Source organism: Chrysemys picta, chromosome 5, assembly GCF_011386835.1.
Source record: "Chrysemys picta bellii isolate R12L10 chromosome 5, ASM1138683v2, whole genome shotgun sequence".
NCBI lineage: Eukaryota > Metazoa > Chordata > Testudines > Emydidae > Chrysemys > Chrysemys picta.
Window position 1 is genome coordinate 129,416,597 of NC_088795.1, and position 18,957 is coordinate 129,435,553.

The window sequence follows — 18,957 nt, forward strand, 5'->3', positions numbered from 1 at the left end:
CTAGTGGTGTTCTGTTATTTTCTTTGTTGGGCCTGTCTTGTAGGAGGTGACTTCTGGGTACTCATCTGGCTCTGTCAATCTGTTTTTTCACTTCAGCAGGTGGGTATTGTAGTTTTAAGAATGCTTGATAGAGATCTTGTAGATGCTTGTCTCTATCTGAGGGATTGGAGCAAATGCGGTTATATCTTAGAGCTTGGCTGTACACAATGGATCGTGTGGTGTGTCCTGGATGGAAGCTGGAGGCATGTAGGTAAGCGTAGCGGTCAGTAGGTTTCCGGTATAGGGTGGTATTTATGTGACCATCGCTTATTAGCACAGTAGTGTCCAGGAAATGGGCCGCTTGTGTGGATTGATCTAGGCTGAGGTTGATGGTGGGATGGAAATTATTGAAATCATGGTGAAATTCCTCAAGGGCTTCTTTTCCATGGGTCCAGATGATGAAGATGTCATCAATGTAGCGCAAGTAGAGTAGGGGCGTTAGAACAACGCTTCCTTAGCTCTCGTCCCCTAACGCCCCTACTCTACTTGCGCTACATTGATGACATCTTCATCATCTGGACCCATGGAAAAGAAGCCCTTGAGGAATTTCACCATGATTTCAATAATTTCCATCCCACCATCAACCTCAGCCTAGATCAATCCACACAAGCGGCCCATTTCCTGGACACTACTGTGCTAATAAGCGATGGTCACATAAATACCACCCTATACCGGAAACCTACTGACCGCTACGCTTACCTACATGCCTCCAGCTTCCATCCAGGACACACCACACGATCCATTGTGTACAGCCAAGCTCTAAGATATAACCGCATTTGCTCCAATCCCTCAGATAGAGACAAGCATCTACAAGATCTCTATCAAGCATTCTTAAAACTACAATACCCACCTGCTGAAGTGAAAAAACAGATTGACAGAGCCAGATGAGTACCCAGAAGTCACCTCCTACAAGACAGGCCCAACAAAGAAAATAACAGAACACCACTAGCTGTCACCTTCAGCCCCCAACTAAAACCTCTCCAGCACATCATCAGAGATCTACAACCTATCCTGAAAGATGATCCTTAACTCTCACAGATCTTGGGAGACAGACCTGTCCTTGCTTACAGATCACTTTAACCTGTCTGGCCATTCAATGTCAGACCTGCGGGTGGCTATCTTACAACAGAAAAACTTCAAAAACAGACTCCAACGAGAGACTGCTGAGCTGGAATTGATATGCAAACTAGACACAATCAACTCAGGATTGAATAAGGACTGGGAATGGCTGAGCCATTACAAACATTGAATCTATCTCCCCTTGTAAGTATTCTCACACTTCTTATCAAACTGTCTGTACTGGGCTATCTTGATTACCACTTCAAAAGTTTTTTTTCCTCTTACTTAATTGGCCTCTCAGAGTTGGTAAGACAACTCCCACCTGTTCATGCTCTCTGTATGTGTGTATATATATATCCTCAATATTTATTCCACTCTATATGCATCCGAAGAAGTGGGCTGTAGTCCACGAAAGCTTATGCTCTAATAAATTTGTTAGTCTCTAAGGTGCCATAAGTACTCCTGTTCTTTTTACCTAATACCAAGTGGAAGTAAGACTATGTTGAGTGTCTTTCACTTCCATCATGCACAAGTGGGCAGAGAGTGAATATAGTTCTCAATGGTCAGTGAATAAAGCATGATTCACATCTGATCTATCTAGGCGTCACTTTGGATAGAACTCTCACATATCATAACCAGCTTACAAACAACCTGCTCAAAAAGCTGACTGGAATTATATGGGGCACCAAAGGCCAAACATTACGCACTTCAGCCTTGGCATTCTGTTATTCAGCAGTGGAGCACTGCACTCCAGTATGGATGTACTCCATACACTGCACTCACACAAGGATGATTGACATACCACTTAATTCCACCATGCGTATTATTTCAGGCACACTTAAATCTACTCCTCTACCATGGTTACCGGTTCTCTGCAATATTGTTCCACCCGGTGTTCACAGGGAGGAAAGCATAGCAAAGCTCATGACAAAATTGTGTGATATGCCACATCTACTGTTAATTAAAGATTTGTTTAATCCATCACATGATCGTCTGTCCTCACGGTGCCCGTTGTGGGTAAGTTTACCAGGTGAGGGATTTATGGTAGAGGACGCATGGCGAGCTTCATAGTCCGCAGAGAAAGTGACAAATAATTATCTTGTCTCAGACAAGATACTCACTGTCAGCCCATTATGACGAAAGCAATGGAGCCTTCTCTACTGGTTTCATACCAGACATAAAACCTGTGCTGCAGCAAAATTTCGGTGGTGTTTTAGAGACAGTCCACTATGTCAATGTGGGCAGCCACAAACCATGACACATATTGCTGAGGACTGCAAAATGACTCAACTTCCTGCAGGTCTTTGTGCCTTCAACATTGTTGATAAAAACATTGTGGCGTGGCTTGCTCAGATTGCAAACACCAAATAAATGTGGGTTTCCCATCTCCCCTGTGTGATTTCCAGGGATCCTAGTTTTCCATAATAAAAACCCCAAAATTGTCTGATTAAAAAAATAAATAAAAATCTGTTTTTTTCCACGGTTAAAATGAAACACTGAACTTTAGTTTTCCTAGCCACAATATATATATAGGTACAGTATCAGTTGAACATAATCTTTTATTGATATACAGTAGAACCCCATTTATCCAAGCCTCCATTATCTAGCTTTCCAGATTAACCAAACCCAGGGCTGACAGCAGTGGGACTCATGCGGTGAGCACTCCGGCTATCAGCATCATGTGGAGCCAACCCACCATCTTAAAATAAGAGACAGAAAGCTCTTTGCCAATTCTCCTGATTATCCCAATTTTTGATTATCCGATCTAGCCCCGGTCCCAATTAGATCAGGATTCCACTGTAAATTTAAAGTGCATTCAAAAATCAACCACAAGAGGGGGAGTGCACGCACTGAATAAGTGACACTGGTACTTTCAGTAAAATTTTGTTAATAGTTAATATGTTTTTATTTTTTCAAAAAATGTAAAAACTAAAGGCAGCTTAGTTGAAAGTGATCATGAAATAGTAGAGTTTATGATTCTAAAGAATGGTAGGAGGGAAAACAGCACAATAAATATAATGGATTTCAAGAAGACAGACTTTAAGCAAACTCAGGGAGTTGATAGGTAAGATCCCCAGGGAAGCAAGTCTAAGGGGAAAAACAGTTCAAGAAAGTTGTCAGTTTTTCAAAGAGACATTTTTAAGGGCACAAGAGCAAACTATCCCACTGTGTAGGAAAGATAGGATGTATGGCAAGAGACCACGGTGGTTTAACTAGGAGATCTTCAATGATCTGAAACTCAAAAAAAGAATCCTACAAAACGTGGAAATTAGGTCAAATTAGAAAGGATGAATATAAACAAATAACACAAGTATGTAGGGACAAAATTAGAAAGGCAAAGGCACAGTTGGATCACAAAACAAGATTACACTAGCTAGAGACATAAAAGGCAACAAGAAAAGATTCTACAGACACTTTAGAAGCAAGAGGAAGACCAAGTACAGGGTAGGCATGACCTCAATGGGGAAGGGAAAACAGTAACAGAAAATGTGGAAATGGCAGTATTATTAAATGACGTTTTTGTTTCAGTTTTCACCAAAAAGGTTGAGTAGCGATTGGACGTCTAACATAATGAATGCCAGTGAAAATGCGGTAGGATCAGAGGCTAAAATAGGGAAAGAACAAGTTAAAAATTACATAGACAAGTTAGATGTCTTCAAGTCACCAGGGCTTGATGAAATACATCTTAGAATACTCAAGGAGCTGATTGAGGAGATATCTGAGCCATTAGCGATTATCTTTGAAAAGTCATGAAAGATGGAAAAGATTCCAGAGAACTGGAAAAGGGCAAATATAGTGTCAATCAATCAAAAGGGAAGAAAGGACAATCCAGGGAATTATAGACCAGTCATCTTAACGTCAGTACTCGGAAAGATAATGGAGCAAATAATCGAACAATCAATTTGCAAACACCTAGAAGATAATAAGGTGAAAAGTAACAGTGAACATGGATTTGTCAAGAATAAATCATGTCAAACCAACATAATAGCAGCAAAGAGTCCTGTGGCACCTTATAGACTGACAGACGTATAGGAGCACAAGCTTTCGTGGGTGAATACCCACTTCTTCGGATGCATGTAGTGGAAATTTCCAGGGGCAGGTATAAATATACAAGCAAGAGTGAGTAAGACTAGAGATAACGAGGTTAGTTCAATCAGGGAGGATAAGGCCCTCTTGTAGCAGTTGAGGTGTGAACACCAAGGGAGGAGAAACTGCTTTTGTAGTTGGCTAGCCATTCACAGTCTTTGTTTAATCCAACATAATAGCATTCTTTGACAGGGTAATAAGCCTCGTGGATAAGGGGGAAGCAGTAGATGTGGTATGTCTTGACTTTAGCAAGCCTTTTGATACTGTCTCGACTCTCACATGACCTTCTCATAAATAAACTAGGGAAATACAACTTGATGGAGCTAGTTGGAAAACCGTTCCCAGAGAGTAGTTACCAGGGATTCACAGTCAAGCTGGAAGGGCATATCGAGTGGGGTCCTGCAGGGATCAGTTCTGTTCAATATCTTCACAGTGATTTAGATAATGGCATAGAGAGTACACTTATAAAGTTTGCGGAAGATACCAAGCTGGAAGGGGTTGCAAGTGCTTTGGAGGACAGGATTAAAATTCAAAATGATCTGGACAAACTGGAGAAATAGTCTGAAGAAAATAGGATGAAATTCAATAAGGACAAATGCAAAATACTCCACTTAGGAAGGAACAATCAGTTGCACACGTACTAAATGGGAAATGACTGCCTAAAAAGGAATCTGGGAATCATAGTGGATCACAAGCTAAATATGAGTCAGCAGTGTAACACTACTATTGCAAAAAAAGCAATCATCATTCTGGGATATTGTGATAAATGAAGGGGGAGGGAGGTAGCTCCCTTTTATGGACACTCAGCCAGCCAGTTGCTATAAAATCCCTCTTAGTAGCTGTTCTTTAATTGCTCTACCTGTAAAAGGTTAAAAAGTTTCACTGCTATGCATAGGTAAAAGAAAGTGAGTGGGCACCTGGCGAAAAGAGCCAATGGGAAGGCTAGAACTTTTTAAAATTAAGAAAAAACTCCCCTTTTGTCTGTCTGTTGTTCTCCCGGGGAGAGGCGGACAGGGCAACAGCTATGCTGTAAGAAGCTTGGGCCAGGTATGAAAAAATCATCAGTAGCATACCTAGAAACTACTCATTTAAAACCCCAGATATGTAAGTAGATCAGGAAATGTCTAGGAAGACGTGATTAGCTTTATCCCTTTTATTTCTTTATGGCTTGTGAATTCCTCTGTGCTTGTAACCTTTAAGCTGAACCTCAAGAAAGCTATTCTTGGTGCTTAATCCTTGTAGTTGCTCTTTTAAAATCTAGCAATAGCCTGAGTTCCCAGATGTATTTTCTTATTAATAAAATTTACCTTTTTTAAGAACAGAATTGGATTTTTGTGTCCTAAGAGGTTTGTGCACATGTTGTTTAATTAGCTGGTGACAACAGCTGATTTGCTTCCCCTCCCCCTTCTCAGCTCTTCCCTGGAGGGGGGGGAAGGGTTTGAGGGTATCCCACAGGAAGAAATTCCCAAGTGCGCCTTCCTGGGCTCTCAAAGGGGTTCTGCACTTGGGTAATGGCAGCATCTACCAATTCAAGGTCCAAAAAAAGCTGTAACCTTGGGAATTTAATACAAGCCTGGAGTGGCCAGTATTAATTTTTAGAATCCTTGCGGGCCCCCACCTTCTGCACTCGAAGTGCCAGAGTGTGGAATTAGCCTTGACAGATATATTAGCAGGAGTGTTGTAAGCAAGACAGGAGAAGTCCTTCTTCCACTCTACTCCATGCTAACTAGGCCTCAAATGGAGTGTCCAGTTCTGGGCCACATTTCAGGAAAGATGTGAGCGAATTGGAGGAAGTTCAGAGAAGAGCAACAAAAATGATTAAAGGTCTAGAAAACATGACCTATGAGGAAGATTGAAAAAATTGGGTTTGTTTAGTCTGGAGAAGAAAAGACTGAGAGGGGACATGATAACAATTTTCAAGTACATAAAAAGTTATTACAAGGAGGAGGGAGAAAAATTGTTCTTCTTAACTTCGGAGGATAGGACAAGAAACAATGGGCTTAAATTGCAGCAAGGGAGGTTTAAGTTGGACATTAGGAAAAATTCCTATGTTTTTTTTAAATAATTTCAATTTGTTGTTGTTTGATAAGGGGTAGTTGTTGGAGAATTATCGGAAGTGAAGCCCTGAAGAAAACTATTGGAAAAAGCACAAGGAGTTAGCTAAAGCAGAGATCACATCTCTGAGACAAGAGCAACAGCAGCCAAACAAATAGTGGAAATAGCCAATCTTCAATAGACAACTGCAGGATGTGATGGAATCCATGACTGAGGTGGACTGCAAGGGGCAGAAGGAGAGTGGACATCAGGGATGCCCTTGTGTTGGGAAGAACCCAGAGAAAGGTATGGATTGTGGGTTGTCTGCTTCTTCTATAGCCAGCAGAAGGCAGCAGATTGGATGACCTAATAAGTTCTCTGTTTTGGGCAGTTCTCTCTATTCTTCTTCTTCCCACATTGTGAAGCTGGACGCTGGATGATGGCCAGATGGGTGTATTCATGGAATGTTGGATCACAGTCAATGTCTCTTGGCAACCAGTAAGACTAAGCCAGTTCAGTAGCTCACAGTAGGCATTTTTCTTTATTAGAGAGACAAGGTGGGTGAGGCAGTATCTTTTATTGGGCCAGCTTCTGTTGTTGAGAGACAAGCTTCCAAGTTTACACACAGCTCTTCTTCTGGTCTGGGAAATGTACTCACAGTGCCACAGCTAAATACAAGGTGGAACAAATTGTTTAGCATAGATAGCTAACATGTATTTCAAGGAACCATTCAAGTGGGCAGTTAACACCTCTCCAGTAACAAGGAGGAAAAGAGAAAAAATGCCAGAGGGGTGAGTTTAGTGGGTTATATACATTGTTGTAAAATTCATAAATCCAGTGTCTCTTCAGTCCATTCATAGGAAAGTTGTGAATTTAAGCTTGTCTTTTGAAGGTGTTGTGCAGGTTTCTTTTCAGGTTGAGGATTGAGAGGTCAAATACAGATAGTTCTGAAAAGTGTTCACCCAAGGTGATGTGGTCTTTTTATCTTGCATTATTTTCCGGTGTGAGTTAATTCCAGAGTGTAGTGATTGTCAGTTCACCCACATAGTTGTTATTGGGTGATTTAGTGCACTGGATGAGGTAGACCACGTTGTGATAGGCATGTGTAAGATCCATCAAAAGTGTGTTGTGTGGGGTGCTGATCAGTGTAGCAATGGAGCTATGTCGACAGGTTTTGCATCTGTTGTTGTAGCAGGCATGGCGCCACTTTGAGTTAGCATGTCCTGGTCTCTGGGGAGCTTACCTCTGATGATTAGCTTGGCCTCCGAGACCGCGTTGTTGCCATCACCCAAAGCACATGGTGTGCCCATCTATCCTTTTTCCACCTATGGCGTTTCTAATGTACCCCAACACACTTCCCCCATGAGCACCCTGGCTGTCTCACCCCTATGGCTTAACATTAAGGGGACATTGGGCAAGACCTGAAGCCAAAAAGCCTCTCCACAGCCTTCAAGGCTGCTACACAAGATGGCCGCCTATGAGCCACCTCAGCCTCGTTTCCATGCTTCCCCAAGCATCTGCCTCCCTGCTGATGCGCATGGGTAGAGCATGCCATCAGTAGGCGTCAAGCCCTTCCCTGTGTGCGCATGCGTAAAGAGTCATGCGCAGCACCCCCGCAGGTGCACTTAGCAATGTGCGCTTGCGCAGAATAGCTCCGCAAATGCCCCCTCCCCCTGTGCTATATCTGAGTACGCCGCTAACCGCACGTATAAGCGGCCCTCTCACACTTTCTGCCTCCATTTGAGATCCCTCCGCCAGTCGCGTAGGGATCCCTCTAGTCATAGCCAACCTACCTGGAAAAATCACACGGATGCCACTAATTACACGCTGAATGTTTTCCATATTGACCTCTGACTCTGGGGCCTCAGAGACTGGAGTGGGGCCCGGAACTCCTTTATCTGGGACCGGCGGAAGAATCACCAGCTTTGAAAGTGCATCCTCTGAAAAACCGACCCGATGAACAGCGAGAGCTAACTCCGCCCCTCAGCCAATCCGAGACGGAGGCTTGCCGCGTGCCCCGCCCCTCGTCCCGGGCTGGGCCAATGAGCGGGAACAGCTCGGGGGAGGGCGCGTTGAGGGGGTGTGTGAGTGAGGGGGTGTATGTAATGCCCGGGAGGGCAAGGGAAGGAGCGCTGGGTGTTGTTTGTGCTCGGGCTGAGGGGCGACTCTTCGGGCTGTTTCGGGGCTTTAGCGGGACGTGCTGCCCGGGGGCTGTGTGTGTGTGGGGAGCAGGTGAGGGCTGGGTGCTGAGTGGGGCTCGGCGGGCTCTCCAAGGAGCTGCTCCCTCAGCTGGCTCCATTGACGCCCGGGGACTTGGCTCGTCCGTTCCTGCTGAGGAGGGCACGCCGGGAACAAAGGGGGGCTCGGAGGTTGGCGGCTGGGAGGGGGACAGGTTCCCTCAGCGCTGCACAGTAGCTGGTGCCAGTCCGTTCCCCCCCCCCCCCCCCCTGCACGGATATAACACGGTCGTGTCAAAAATCCGCCCCCCCCCGGGTGTTTACGGTTAAACGGCGACTAAAAAGAAATCCTCCCCGTCCCCCTCCTCTCACAAGAGCAGGAAGCTCCGTTCAGCCTAGTCTGGGCTGGTTGGGATCGGCGTGCCACTGTCCGGAGCGCTTGTCTAATGAACTTACTGCTTTGTTCGTGTTTCCTGGGGCTCTTCTGCGGAGCGCAGGGCTTCCCAATGCGCTAGGATGGTGCTCCGGCTGGAGGAGAGCTGGCCCTTGCTCGTAGGGAAGCGGTTCCTGAGCCTGTCCGAGGAGGAGAACAACGGCCCGTGGGAGACGGATCACGTCTCCGAATGGCCCTGGAAAGCTGGCAGAATCAGGGCCGTTTCGCACCCCGATGTTTCCAAACAGGACTTGAAGGTGAGTTCTATTTCTGTACCAGTTCTGGGGAGATGGGTGCATGTGGTGACTTTTTTGCCTCTTAGAACACGCATATGTTTCCATCTGTTTCTTAGAAATTGTTCTGGACTAAATCTGTCAAACTACTCATCTGTTTGAAAACAACCTATATGCTGATGTCTATATATTTTCAATCTTCTGGAATGTTAAATACATGCACAAAATACCCCTCTAAATATTTCTGGGTTATCTGTCTCCTCCTACCACCTGGACAAAGTTTGTATTATATCCTACCTGTTAAGACACATTTCAGTACACTTCACTACTGCAGTTATAAATCTTGTTTCAGTGGTGAATATGCCTTCCTAGGACTACAGTAAATTTATAAGCTTGAGGAGTGGGGTGATGCTTTTAATGTTGATAGTGGCTATTGTTGCAATACCTTAATATTTTCTTATTGAACATGGTCGCTGGTATGATAAAGTAGTGTGGACACTTGCTATTCATGATTGTTAAGTGGTCATGAGTTTAGATGTTCTCACAATCAGATAACATCCCTATGGCAACTGTGATAATTACTTAAATGGCAGAATACTGGGAAGTATTAAATGTATTTTTAGCTGTCTTCTAATATAGTTTATTAGGTTGAAAGAAGGTGTTAACACCATATGACCAGATAGTTCTCTTTGGGGCACAGCTACTGTAGCACGTGAAGCATCTGCTAGTGACAGGACTACACAGTAGTAATGGAGTTTTATTGTGTGTAAATTTTATATTTTATATTTTCTACTTTTGACTTGATGGCATACGGCCTCTGCTGCGGTTACCGTCTTTCAGTTATATGGTTTTCCCTTGCTTTCTTAGTGGGAGACTCTGACTGCCTCTGATAATCTGAGGAAGTGTTTGTCCCTTTTTCCTTTCAAGGCAGTTACTAAATAGTTCTAATTGATTTATTTCTCTTTAGTGTCTAAACTTTGGGATTACACTACAGACCAAGCCTAAATTCCAAAGGGTGGCATTCTAGTCATATCTAGTGTGCTAGGGGTTGAGTTTTGCCCATGTATGACATGTCAGAGGAGGTATCAAAGCCTTATATGGTGTGGGGAGGAGAAATTGCTGCAGAGTGCTCTCTGCTCAGCCCTCTCTGATAATAGAAAGGGAAAGGAGCAGGTGCCGCTGGGGATTTTGCAGAGCTTTACTGTGAGACCTGTAATTGGTTACAGCTCTGTTAGAAGAGATTAACTCTAATGCATTCTCCTCTCTCCAGTAGAAGTGTTCAGTGTGAAAAGTGACCAGGATGGCAAGGGAGACGGTTGTAACCGCAAAGAGCTTTTGTACAAAAAAGCATACAACCCCACCACCAGTCTCAAAAGAAAATAGAGAGAGGGGTAAAAGGAATTTATAGCAAAAGGTCCCAGAGTGATGGTGAACTGAAAAACCATGTTGAGGAACAGAGAGGTTTGAATTGCAGTGCTTAGTCTGTAGAGAGACATGGTGGGTGAGGTAATCTTTTATTGGGCTAATTTCTGTTGGTAAGAGATGAGCTTATGCACTGCTCTTCTTCAGGTCTGGGAAAGAGAGTCACAGCTGAATACAAGATGGAACAGATTGTTTAGCATAACTAGGTAACACATATCTCAGGGGACCATTTAAGGTGAAGTGGCCTGTTAACACCCCTCCAGTCATGAGGGGCGGGGGAAGAGAAAGGGGAGGTTGTTAGTGGGTTATAGATTGGATTTATAGTTTAGAACGATGTCTCTGTTCAGTCCATGAGTTTTAGGCTACCTCTACACTATACAGACCTTACAGCGGCACCACTGTGCCGATACAGGTGTGCCATTGTAAGGTTTCCTGTGTAGCTGCTCTACGCAGGCGTGAGAGCTCTCCCGCTGGCATAACTAAACCACCCCCAATGAGCGGCAGTAGCTATGTCGCAGGAGAGCATCTCCCGCCCACGTAGTGCTGCCCACAACAGCACTTTTGTCGGTCAGGGATGTGGCTTTTTTCCCCATACCCCTGACCAATGTATGTTTTACCAACGAAAGTGCTAGTGTAGCCAAAGCCTACACTGCTAAAAGTTGTGCAGTGTAGCCGCTGTTTGTCGGCTCTCCTGCGGACAACACGCTGTTCACACTGGTACTTGTCACAGCAAAACTTTTGTCTTTTGGGGGTGGGAGGGTGTTTAAACACCTCTGAAAGACAAAAGTTTTGTCATTCAATTGCCAGTGTAGACCCAGCCTTAGTGTCTAGCTGCCTTGCCCCTCAAGCCCCATGGCTGGAGGGGGGTTAATAGGCCACTTCACCTTAAATGGTCCCTTGAAATATACGTTGACTAGTTATGCTAAACAATTTGTTCCATCTTGTATTTAGCTGGGACACTCTGAGTACATTTCCCAGACCTGAAGAAGAGCTCTGTGTAAGCTTGAAAGCTGCTCTCTCTCTCACCAAAAGAAGTTGATCCAATAACCTTGTCTTGCTAGTACCCTGGGACCAACACAGCTATAAAACTGCATAGTGCTTAGTCTTTGTAATATTTTCAACTTTGTTTTAACTAGTTTCAAGTAATACCAAATTTAAAATTTTCAAAACATGTTGTTTTCCAATTGCTGATATGTTCTTTTGTCTAAACAATTAGTAACAAACAACCTAGTTTTTCTGCTTATCCTGTTTGCTTACCTTCTGCAATTCAGCTGGACAGTGAAAAGATTAGTCAGTTTCGCTCTTGTTTCTGTGAGTTTGACTCTTGATTCTCATATTAGCACAGTGCTGCAGTGTTGGGATGCACACTCTATAAGGGATGTTTCACTCAAAATTAAATCATTTAGGTTTTACAAAATCTCAGAAATCAAACTTAATGCTACAAAAACTTTGCCATAAACTACAGTAACTCCTCACTTAACGTTGTAGTTATGTTCCTGAAAAATGCAACTTTAAGGGTATGTCTTCACTACCCGCCGGATTGGCAGGTAGTAATCGATCCCCGAATGCGCTCCCCGTCGACTCCGGAACGCCACCAGGGCGAGAGGCAGAGTCGATGGGGGAGCCATGGCCGTCGATCCTGGGCCGTGAGGATGCGAGGTAAGTCTATCTAAGATGCGTCGACTTCAGCTATGCTATTCTTGTAGCTGAAGTTGCGTATCTTAGATCGATTTCCCCCCCCCCCCCCCAGTGTAAACCAGCCCTAAGTGAAACAATGTTAAACTAATCCAATTTTCTCGTAAGATTTAATGTAAATGCGGGGCGGGGGGGGAATTAGGTTCCAAGGAAATATTTTTGGGGCAGACAAAAGGCATTATATATTGTACGGTACTGTACTGTGGTGGGGAGGTGCCCCTGGCTTACCCCACACAGGCACAGCCCGCTGCAGACAATGAGGCAGGCAAGGATGCTAGGAAGCACCTTGCGCAGCAGCACCTTTCCGCGCCGCCCTCCCCTCCCCCCCTAAAAAAACCCCCAAAAAACAGGTGCTGACTTTGCTGGGGGATGCTCCAGGCCTTCCTCTTCCCGTCCCCGCTCCATTCCAGGCCCGCCTCTTCCCACCCCCACTCCACCTCCTCTCCAGAACACACCGTGTCCCCGCTCCTCCCCCTTCCTCCCAGCGCTTCCCTGCTGCCAAACAGCTGTTTGGCAGCGCTTAGGACATTCTGGGAGGGAGGGGAAGGAGCAGAAACGTCGTGCTTCCCCCTCCCACCAGTGGCGGATTTAGAGTTAGTGGGGTCCCGTGCTCAGTTTCATTTTCATTCTCTCTTCTCTCCTCCTCCCCCCCCCGACCCTGTTTTTCATTCTTTTTTTTTTTCTCCATTCTCCTCCTGGGGCTGGGGATGCAGGGTCTGGGAGGGAGTTACTGTGGGAGGGTGCTCAGGGTGGGGGTGCAGGAGGTGCAGAGCACTTACCTGGGGCAGCTCCTGTTTGGCGCAGGAGGCAGCGTGGCACCACTCCCCAGCAGGCAGGGCCACCCGGAATGCAGGGGCTGCAGGGCCCTGGGCTAAGGGGGCCCCGGGGTCCTGGCCTGCAACTCTAAAGCCCCTTTCGGAATGCGGCCCTGCAAGCATGGGCCAGAGGACTTAGGAGGAGCAGGGTCAGAGAAGCTCCCTCCCTCCCTCCCAGAAAGTCCTAAGTGGGGAGGGGGGGGAGGAGGCAGAGAAGAGGAACTTGTGCAATGCTCCCTTGTAAAGTCAGCCAAACGACATTATAAGGGAGCATTGCGCAACTTTAAATGAGCATGTTCCCTAATGGAGCAGCGACGTAAATTCGAAACAGTGTTAAGCGGGAGGACGTTAAGTAAGAAGTTACTGTACCTCGCATGTTGTCAGATACTATGGTGATTGGGCATGTAAAAACCTATATGGAGTGCAATTTGTAAACATAGGCATGAAATGACATCCCAAAACAAGTTAATCAAGCTACCATGTTCTCCTCACTCAAAAGTGAGGAATACTTTGTAAATTTTTTTTATTTAACGGCTCCCCAAGATGTGCACAAAATAAAAACGGTAATCCGATCATTTAACTTTATTGCTGTAAATGTTAACTATCTTTTCCCCACTCTTTTTGTCACCCTCTTCTTGCAATACATGCAAAATTTAAGCTCCTCTGTGCAGAGACTGATCTTTTCATATGTTTCTGTAAAGCAGCTAACACATTTTGGTGTTGTAAAAATAGAAATTGAAAATTGAATGATGTTCTGACATGGTATTAAAAACATACCTAAATTTTAAGTCTTTTTTTCTGCATTAAGATAATCATTGTTTAAACTCGCAGCAGTAGTGGAGTTGTTGAAATACGTTAATTTAAAATTATAATCTGGCTCAGTGTGGAGATGGATAAGTGGTTTAAAAGGCTGGAATTTTATTGTTAAAGATGTTGCATAACATTGACTAGATTAGAATTTGTTTACTAGTTTTTAGTTTAAAAATAGAGCAGTGTAACTATTGTATAGTAATTGCTTCATTGTGTGACAAAAATGCAATAATTGGACATTTTAGTAAGAACAAGTAATTAAACTTGATTGTTGGATAAGGTTAAAAAAAAGTGTGGCGTTCTCCTCAATGCAGCCCAGAACTGTAAGCCACTGAGTTACTCTTCTGCCTTAGCAAAAGTGAATTTTGCTGGAGATTAGACCGTTTCAGTTCCCTGCCACACCAAGGAATTGTAGCAGCAGCTCCAGCCCCTTTGGCCAAGCGGATCCACTGTTCACAGGCTCATAGGGTGCTGTTTCCTATGTCCCCTAAGTGATGGATAAATAGAATGTATTTTTGCTGCCCCTTATATTTTCCAAAGTCCAGTGTCTTTGTCTCAGGAAGATTTCATGGGGGTGCAGATTGGTAAATCCAAATTCCTTTGTCTAGGGTAGATTTGATTTATTCCCTACTTTCAAAACACATGTTAAGAACATATTTTACACACACACACACCTTTATACAGTAGAACCTCAAAGTTAAGAACTGATCAGTCAACAACACTTCATAGTAAAGTTTCAATGTTGTATTAAGTCAGTGTTCAGTTGTAAAATTTTGAAAGAGAAACTGTTTTGTTCAGAGTTACGAACATTTGAGTTATGAATAACCTCCATTCCCAAGGTGTTTGTAACTCTGAGGTTCTACTATATACAACTTGTACATACATCACACAATGGTATTCCTGACCAGCATGTCCCCAGTTTATATATGATACGTTACATTTTGGATACATATTATGACAAAAGTGTCATGGGGTAGTGGCTGAGTCAGGCATGATTATGAATTGCAGTATAGTGGGCTCCAAAGGGTTCTTAGGGTCACAAAAAAATTCTCTTTAGATAGAAGGAAGAGAGAGACTGAGACAAGTGCTATTAAACAACAATCTGATGGTCATGTCCTAGATTTTTAACTTCTTTCCCATTCCTCTAGGTATGTGTGGAGTTTGATGGTGAGTCATGGGAGAAAAGAAGATGGATCGAGGTCTACAACCATAAAATGAGAGGATTTCTAGTAGAGCAAAAATTGGTACTTGCTGAACGAAAATCTCAAGCCAATTCTACAGATACAGTTCAGTGGCCTGCAATGGCAAGTATACAAATTGGTCTGGTCAACTTCACTTCAGTATTTGATCTGTGAAGGCAGTATTTCCTAGCTCCTTGTTTGGTAGGCTTCAGAATTTAAATTTTTAATGTGATCAGTAGTCCAACAAAATTAGCATTTACTGTTTTAAAAACAGCTCATCTAAATGTTAGACACATTTATTAAAACAAGACACAATCCAGCTTCACCAAAATGGCTGAATGCTTTTTTGTGTGTGTTGCACTCTTTATGCACCCATGTGGGAAATCTGAAATTGTACTAAAGCTCAGTTCTGTAGTCATGGGTAGGCAGGGTCTCTAAGCATTTGAGGGCAGTATTTTCCATTCTTGTGTTGAAGGGATGCCTTGTACTTCCCTATAGTGGGACTCTGACTATTGCTAGGACAGTGTTTTAGAGTGGGAGAGATGTTTCAAATCCTTTTCCCTTCTCTAATTTCCCATGTGTACTACTTCTGAAGGGGTTGTGGTGAGAGATGGAAAGGTGATCAGGCATTGAAGATGCATGTTCCTTCAAGCCTTTCTTTTGTCCTAAATTTCTCATTTTACTGTCCCGTGGTTCAGTGCTCTGTAAATTTTCAATTCTTGTTCCCATGTGATAGTTGCCTGCTTTGGGTGATTTTGTGAGGATTGAACCCTGGATCTCATGCACTCAAAAGCATGAGTTTTATTTAACTGCTTGAAGCAAAGGACAGAAATCCCCCTTAGGTAGCAGCTGTAGCAGACTGATTACTGACTGGTCCACATAAAGTGTTAGAGATCGTGAAAGGCCATTTTTCTGGTAATATGCAGTTAGTTACCCAGTATAGATTTATTTTACTTTTTAAATTCTTATACTGCCCTGGTATCCAAGTGACTGGAAAACTGAATATATCATCCAGTTTTCAATCAGTAGTGAAGTATGGTGGAGAGGAGTTCAATAACCTGAACTGTTGGTATACTAGTGAAAAGTACTAGTGTCATTGGATTACAGTTCTGTCAGACTTTAGGAGTTGTATGTCCTGGAGTCCTTTGACTTCCTTAGATGGAAGAGAGTGACTATTTTTACTGATACAGGTGCAGTATAGAACATTCTGTTACACAGATCAGAATAAACTACTAGGCTTACTTGCAGCATTAAGTTGTTCTTATGTAGCCAAACAACCAATGGGTGTTTGCTTTAGTTATGCAAATTAATTCAGCTTTTTTTAGCTCAGTTTTGATTAGACTGCTGAGATTAGCATTATTTATTTAAAAATCTGCTTGTGTGTAAATTGGAAATACAGTCACACAGTACTGGGGAAGTCTGCTTTTTCACTTGTTTTTTGAATTCTTGGATTAATGTTGGGATAAATACTACAGAAACATTATACGTATTTTCATAGTGGTGGTACTGGAAACAAAATCTAAATTCTTAAACTTTTTGGACTACAAAGCATCAAATGGGAAGTACAGCCCTTACATGTATATGAATGCATTGTATAGCCTGGACACTTATTTATTCAGTAAATACATTTAGGTATATAGTCTTTTCTATTATGCATTTTTTTTACACTGTGTACCTAAAATACATAAGTCACTTTAAAAAAGAATGCTATAGAGTTTTAAGGCACAGTACTATAATCTGCCTTGCAGGACTGTTGGTTAATACTTGTAAACAACTTTGATCATGAAAAGTGTGCAATAAATAGTAAATAATTGTGTACACCTCCATCCTGATATAATGCGGCCTGATATAACACTAATTCGGATATAACGCGGTAAAGCAGCGCTCCAAGAGGGCAGGGCTGCGGACTCCGGCAGATCAAAGCAAGTTTTGTAGGTGAAACAGTGTTATATCAGATTTTTTTGGCTCCCGAGGACAGCGTTATATCTGGGTGAGGTGTATTTAAAAATGATAGGCCAGACCTCACCTAAATTTAAATTTACTCTTAAATTCACAATTTAGTTTTGGAAACTTATGGTACCTACAGTATTGTCTTTGTTCCATGGCATTAAGCTTGCTAACATCCGTGTCAGTGAAATGCAAACATCATTCTTGATGTGTTCTGATGTCCAGACAAGGAAATAAAAATGCCATTGTGACAGGATACTATTTGTAGCACCCTAGTGACTGAGGTTGCTGCAGTGCTGGGAAGATTGCAAGCTTATATGAAATCAATTAACCGGTTTCTATTGGGATTACTGAGACCTGGGGGTAATTGGCTCAATAATTGGGAGGAGGTATATAGATTTAGGAGCAGGGCTTTGGAGCGGAGCCCAGAGCTGGAGCGCGGAGCAGCTCCGGAGCAGTGGAGCTGCAGGGTTTTGCCTGGAGCTGGAGCGGAGCCGAAGCACAGCTCCAAAGCCCTGTTTGGGAGGAACAGGAAGTACTGTGGGGCTCAGAGAATGAGTTTGGGGGCGGGGGAGGTCATCTCCTGCTGTATACCTATGAGTCCTTCTGTTATGCTTTGAAATTGAAGATTAAAAAGCACCTGTGGTAAAAGGGAAACAGCCCTTCTGTGTTCCTGGATAGGAGACCAGAAGAACAGGATAGGCAACTATGTATGGCAGATGTAAATGGATGCCCTATGTCAGCCATGTTAGTTCCATCTTTATTCACAATACAGGAGCAAAACACATACCAAATGAAAAAGGACAATAAGCAGGAAAAGTACTATTTCTAAAATGCTTGCTCTTGTCTTTCAGGTTTATAAATCCATATTGGACAAGGCTGGTTTAGGATCCGTGGTTTCTGTACGCTTTCTTGGTGAAGAGAGATGTGTGTTTCTTTCTAAAGACCTTTTGAAGCCTATTCAGGTAACTTTATTCGGAATATCTTGCATACAATGGGAGGGATCAAGCCATATTTTGTCTAGTGTTCACTGCTGAAACATTAAGTGAAAATTTGAAGCATGTCCACATTGCTATAGCTCATGAAAATCTGTCCTTAATACTGTGTGTTGTGTTAAAAACCTGATGATGGTAGCTCAGCATGTAGCCATATAAGAGAGCTTGGTGTAGGAATAACCTTAGGCTTCTAGCTTTTCAGGTTGATGAACCATTGGTATGTCATGATAGTAAAATGGGAGGTTCTTACCATATGGCCAATTGACTTATGAACATGATTTCCATTAGCATTGAAGGAGTTGTGTGCATATATAGAAGGTAGAATAGATAATAAATCTTACTATGAAATAGAAACGCTCCACGACAGTTTTGGATAGGAAGTGGTGAAGAATATTTTATCCATTTGAAACTACAGGTGAACTTTTAATTAGAACTGTGTGGAGAACAGTAATTCCGTTTCATGGAGGATTTCAAACTTTGGTTTCATTCCAACTTGAAATTTCTGGTTTTCATTCCAAAACGGAAACCAAATTTTTTTTTGATAACATGCAAATTAAATTGTGCCTGGAGGGCTTATGGGAAGCAGAGAGCCTGGGAGTGTTGGGTCCCAGCTCAGCTGGGGCTTCAAAGTCCTGATTCCCCTTCAGCTCTGAGAGTACTTGCCGAGCGTTGGAGATTGGGAGCTAGGGCTTTTGACTCCCCATCAGCCCGCCAAGCAATCTGACAGGAAACCAGGCAGGTTTCTATCAAAGCTTTGTTCGAAGTCTAACTGTTTCAGAAACATCTTGATGAATCTTCATTCTCTGACCAGCTCTGCTTTTAATCTGGCAGAATGTACTTGAGTTGGCTTTTGTGCAGAACATAATTATAACAGAGTGCCATGGAATTTTCAATAGATGCTTTGGAACTGTATTTCAGATCTCATTTTAAGGTGGTATTGATAGTTGCTGGGCTGATATGCTGGCTGGATGATGAGGGCATCTAAATTAATGGGGAGGTAATTCAGAGCATAAAAAGATGGGAGTGGCTG

General features: G+C 43.2%; 2 protein-coding genes across 10 annotated transcripts in view; one reads left to right on the top strand and one right to left on the bottom strand.

The window, feature by feature from the left end:
* REEP1 (receptor accessory protein 1) overlaps window positions 1-8,082 on the bottom strand; it is a 120,701-nt gene extending 112,619 nt beyond the window's left edge. Inside the window, exon 1 of the mRNA XM_042855581.2 lies at window positions 8,013-8,082. The gene's annotated coding sequence lies outside the window, so the exon portion shown is untranslated. The remainder of the gene's footprint in view (window positions 1-8,012) is intronic.
* Window positions 8,083-8,280: 198 nt separating this feature from the next.
* KDM3A (lysine demethylase 3A) overlaps window positions 8,281-18,957 on the top strand; it is a 45,833-nt gene continuing 35,156 nt past the window's right edge. For 3 of the 9 annotated variants that reach the window (XM_065597228.1, XM_065597230.1, XM_065597229.1), the window contains exons 1-4: window positions 8,281-8,299; window positions 8,894-9,086; window positions 14,953-15,108; window positions 17,787-17,897. In XM_065597228.1, coding sequence (XP_065453300.1) covers window positions 8,913-9,086; window positions 14,953-15,108; window positions 17,787-17,897 — 441 coding nt within the window. In that variant the 5' untranslated portion in view covers window positions 8,281-8,299; window positions 8,894-8,912. Of the gene's footprint in view, window positions 9,087-14,952; window positions 15,109-17,786; window positions 17,898-18,957 lie in introns of all 9 variants that reach the window. The other 6 variants (XM_065597232.1, XM_065597231.1, XM_005292439.5 and 3 more) reach the window with 5 other exon arrangements.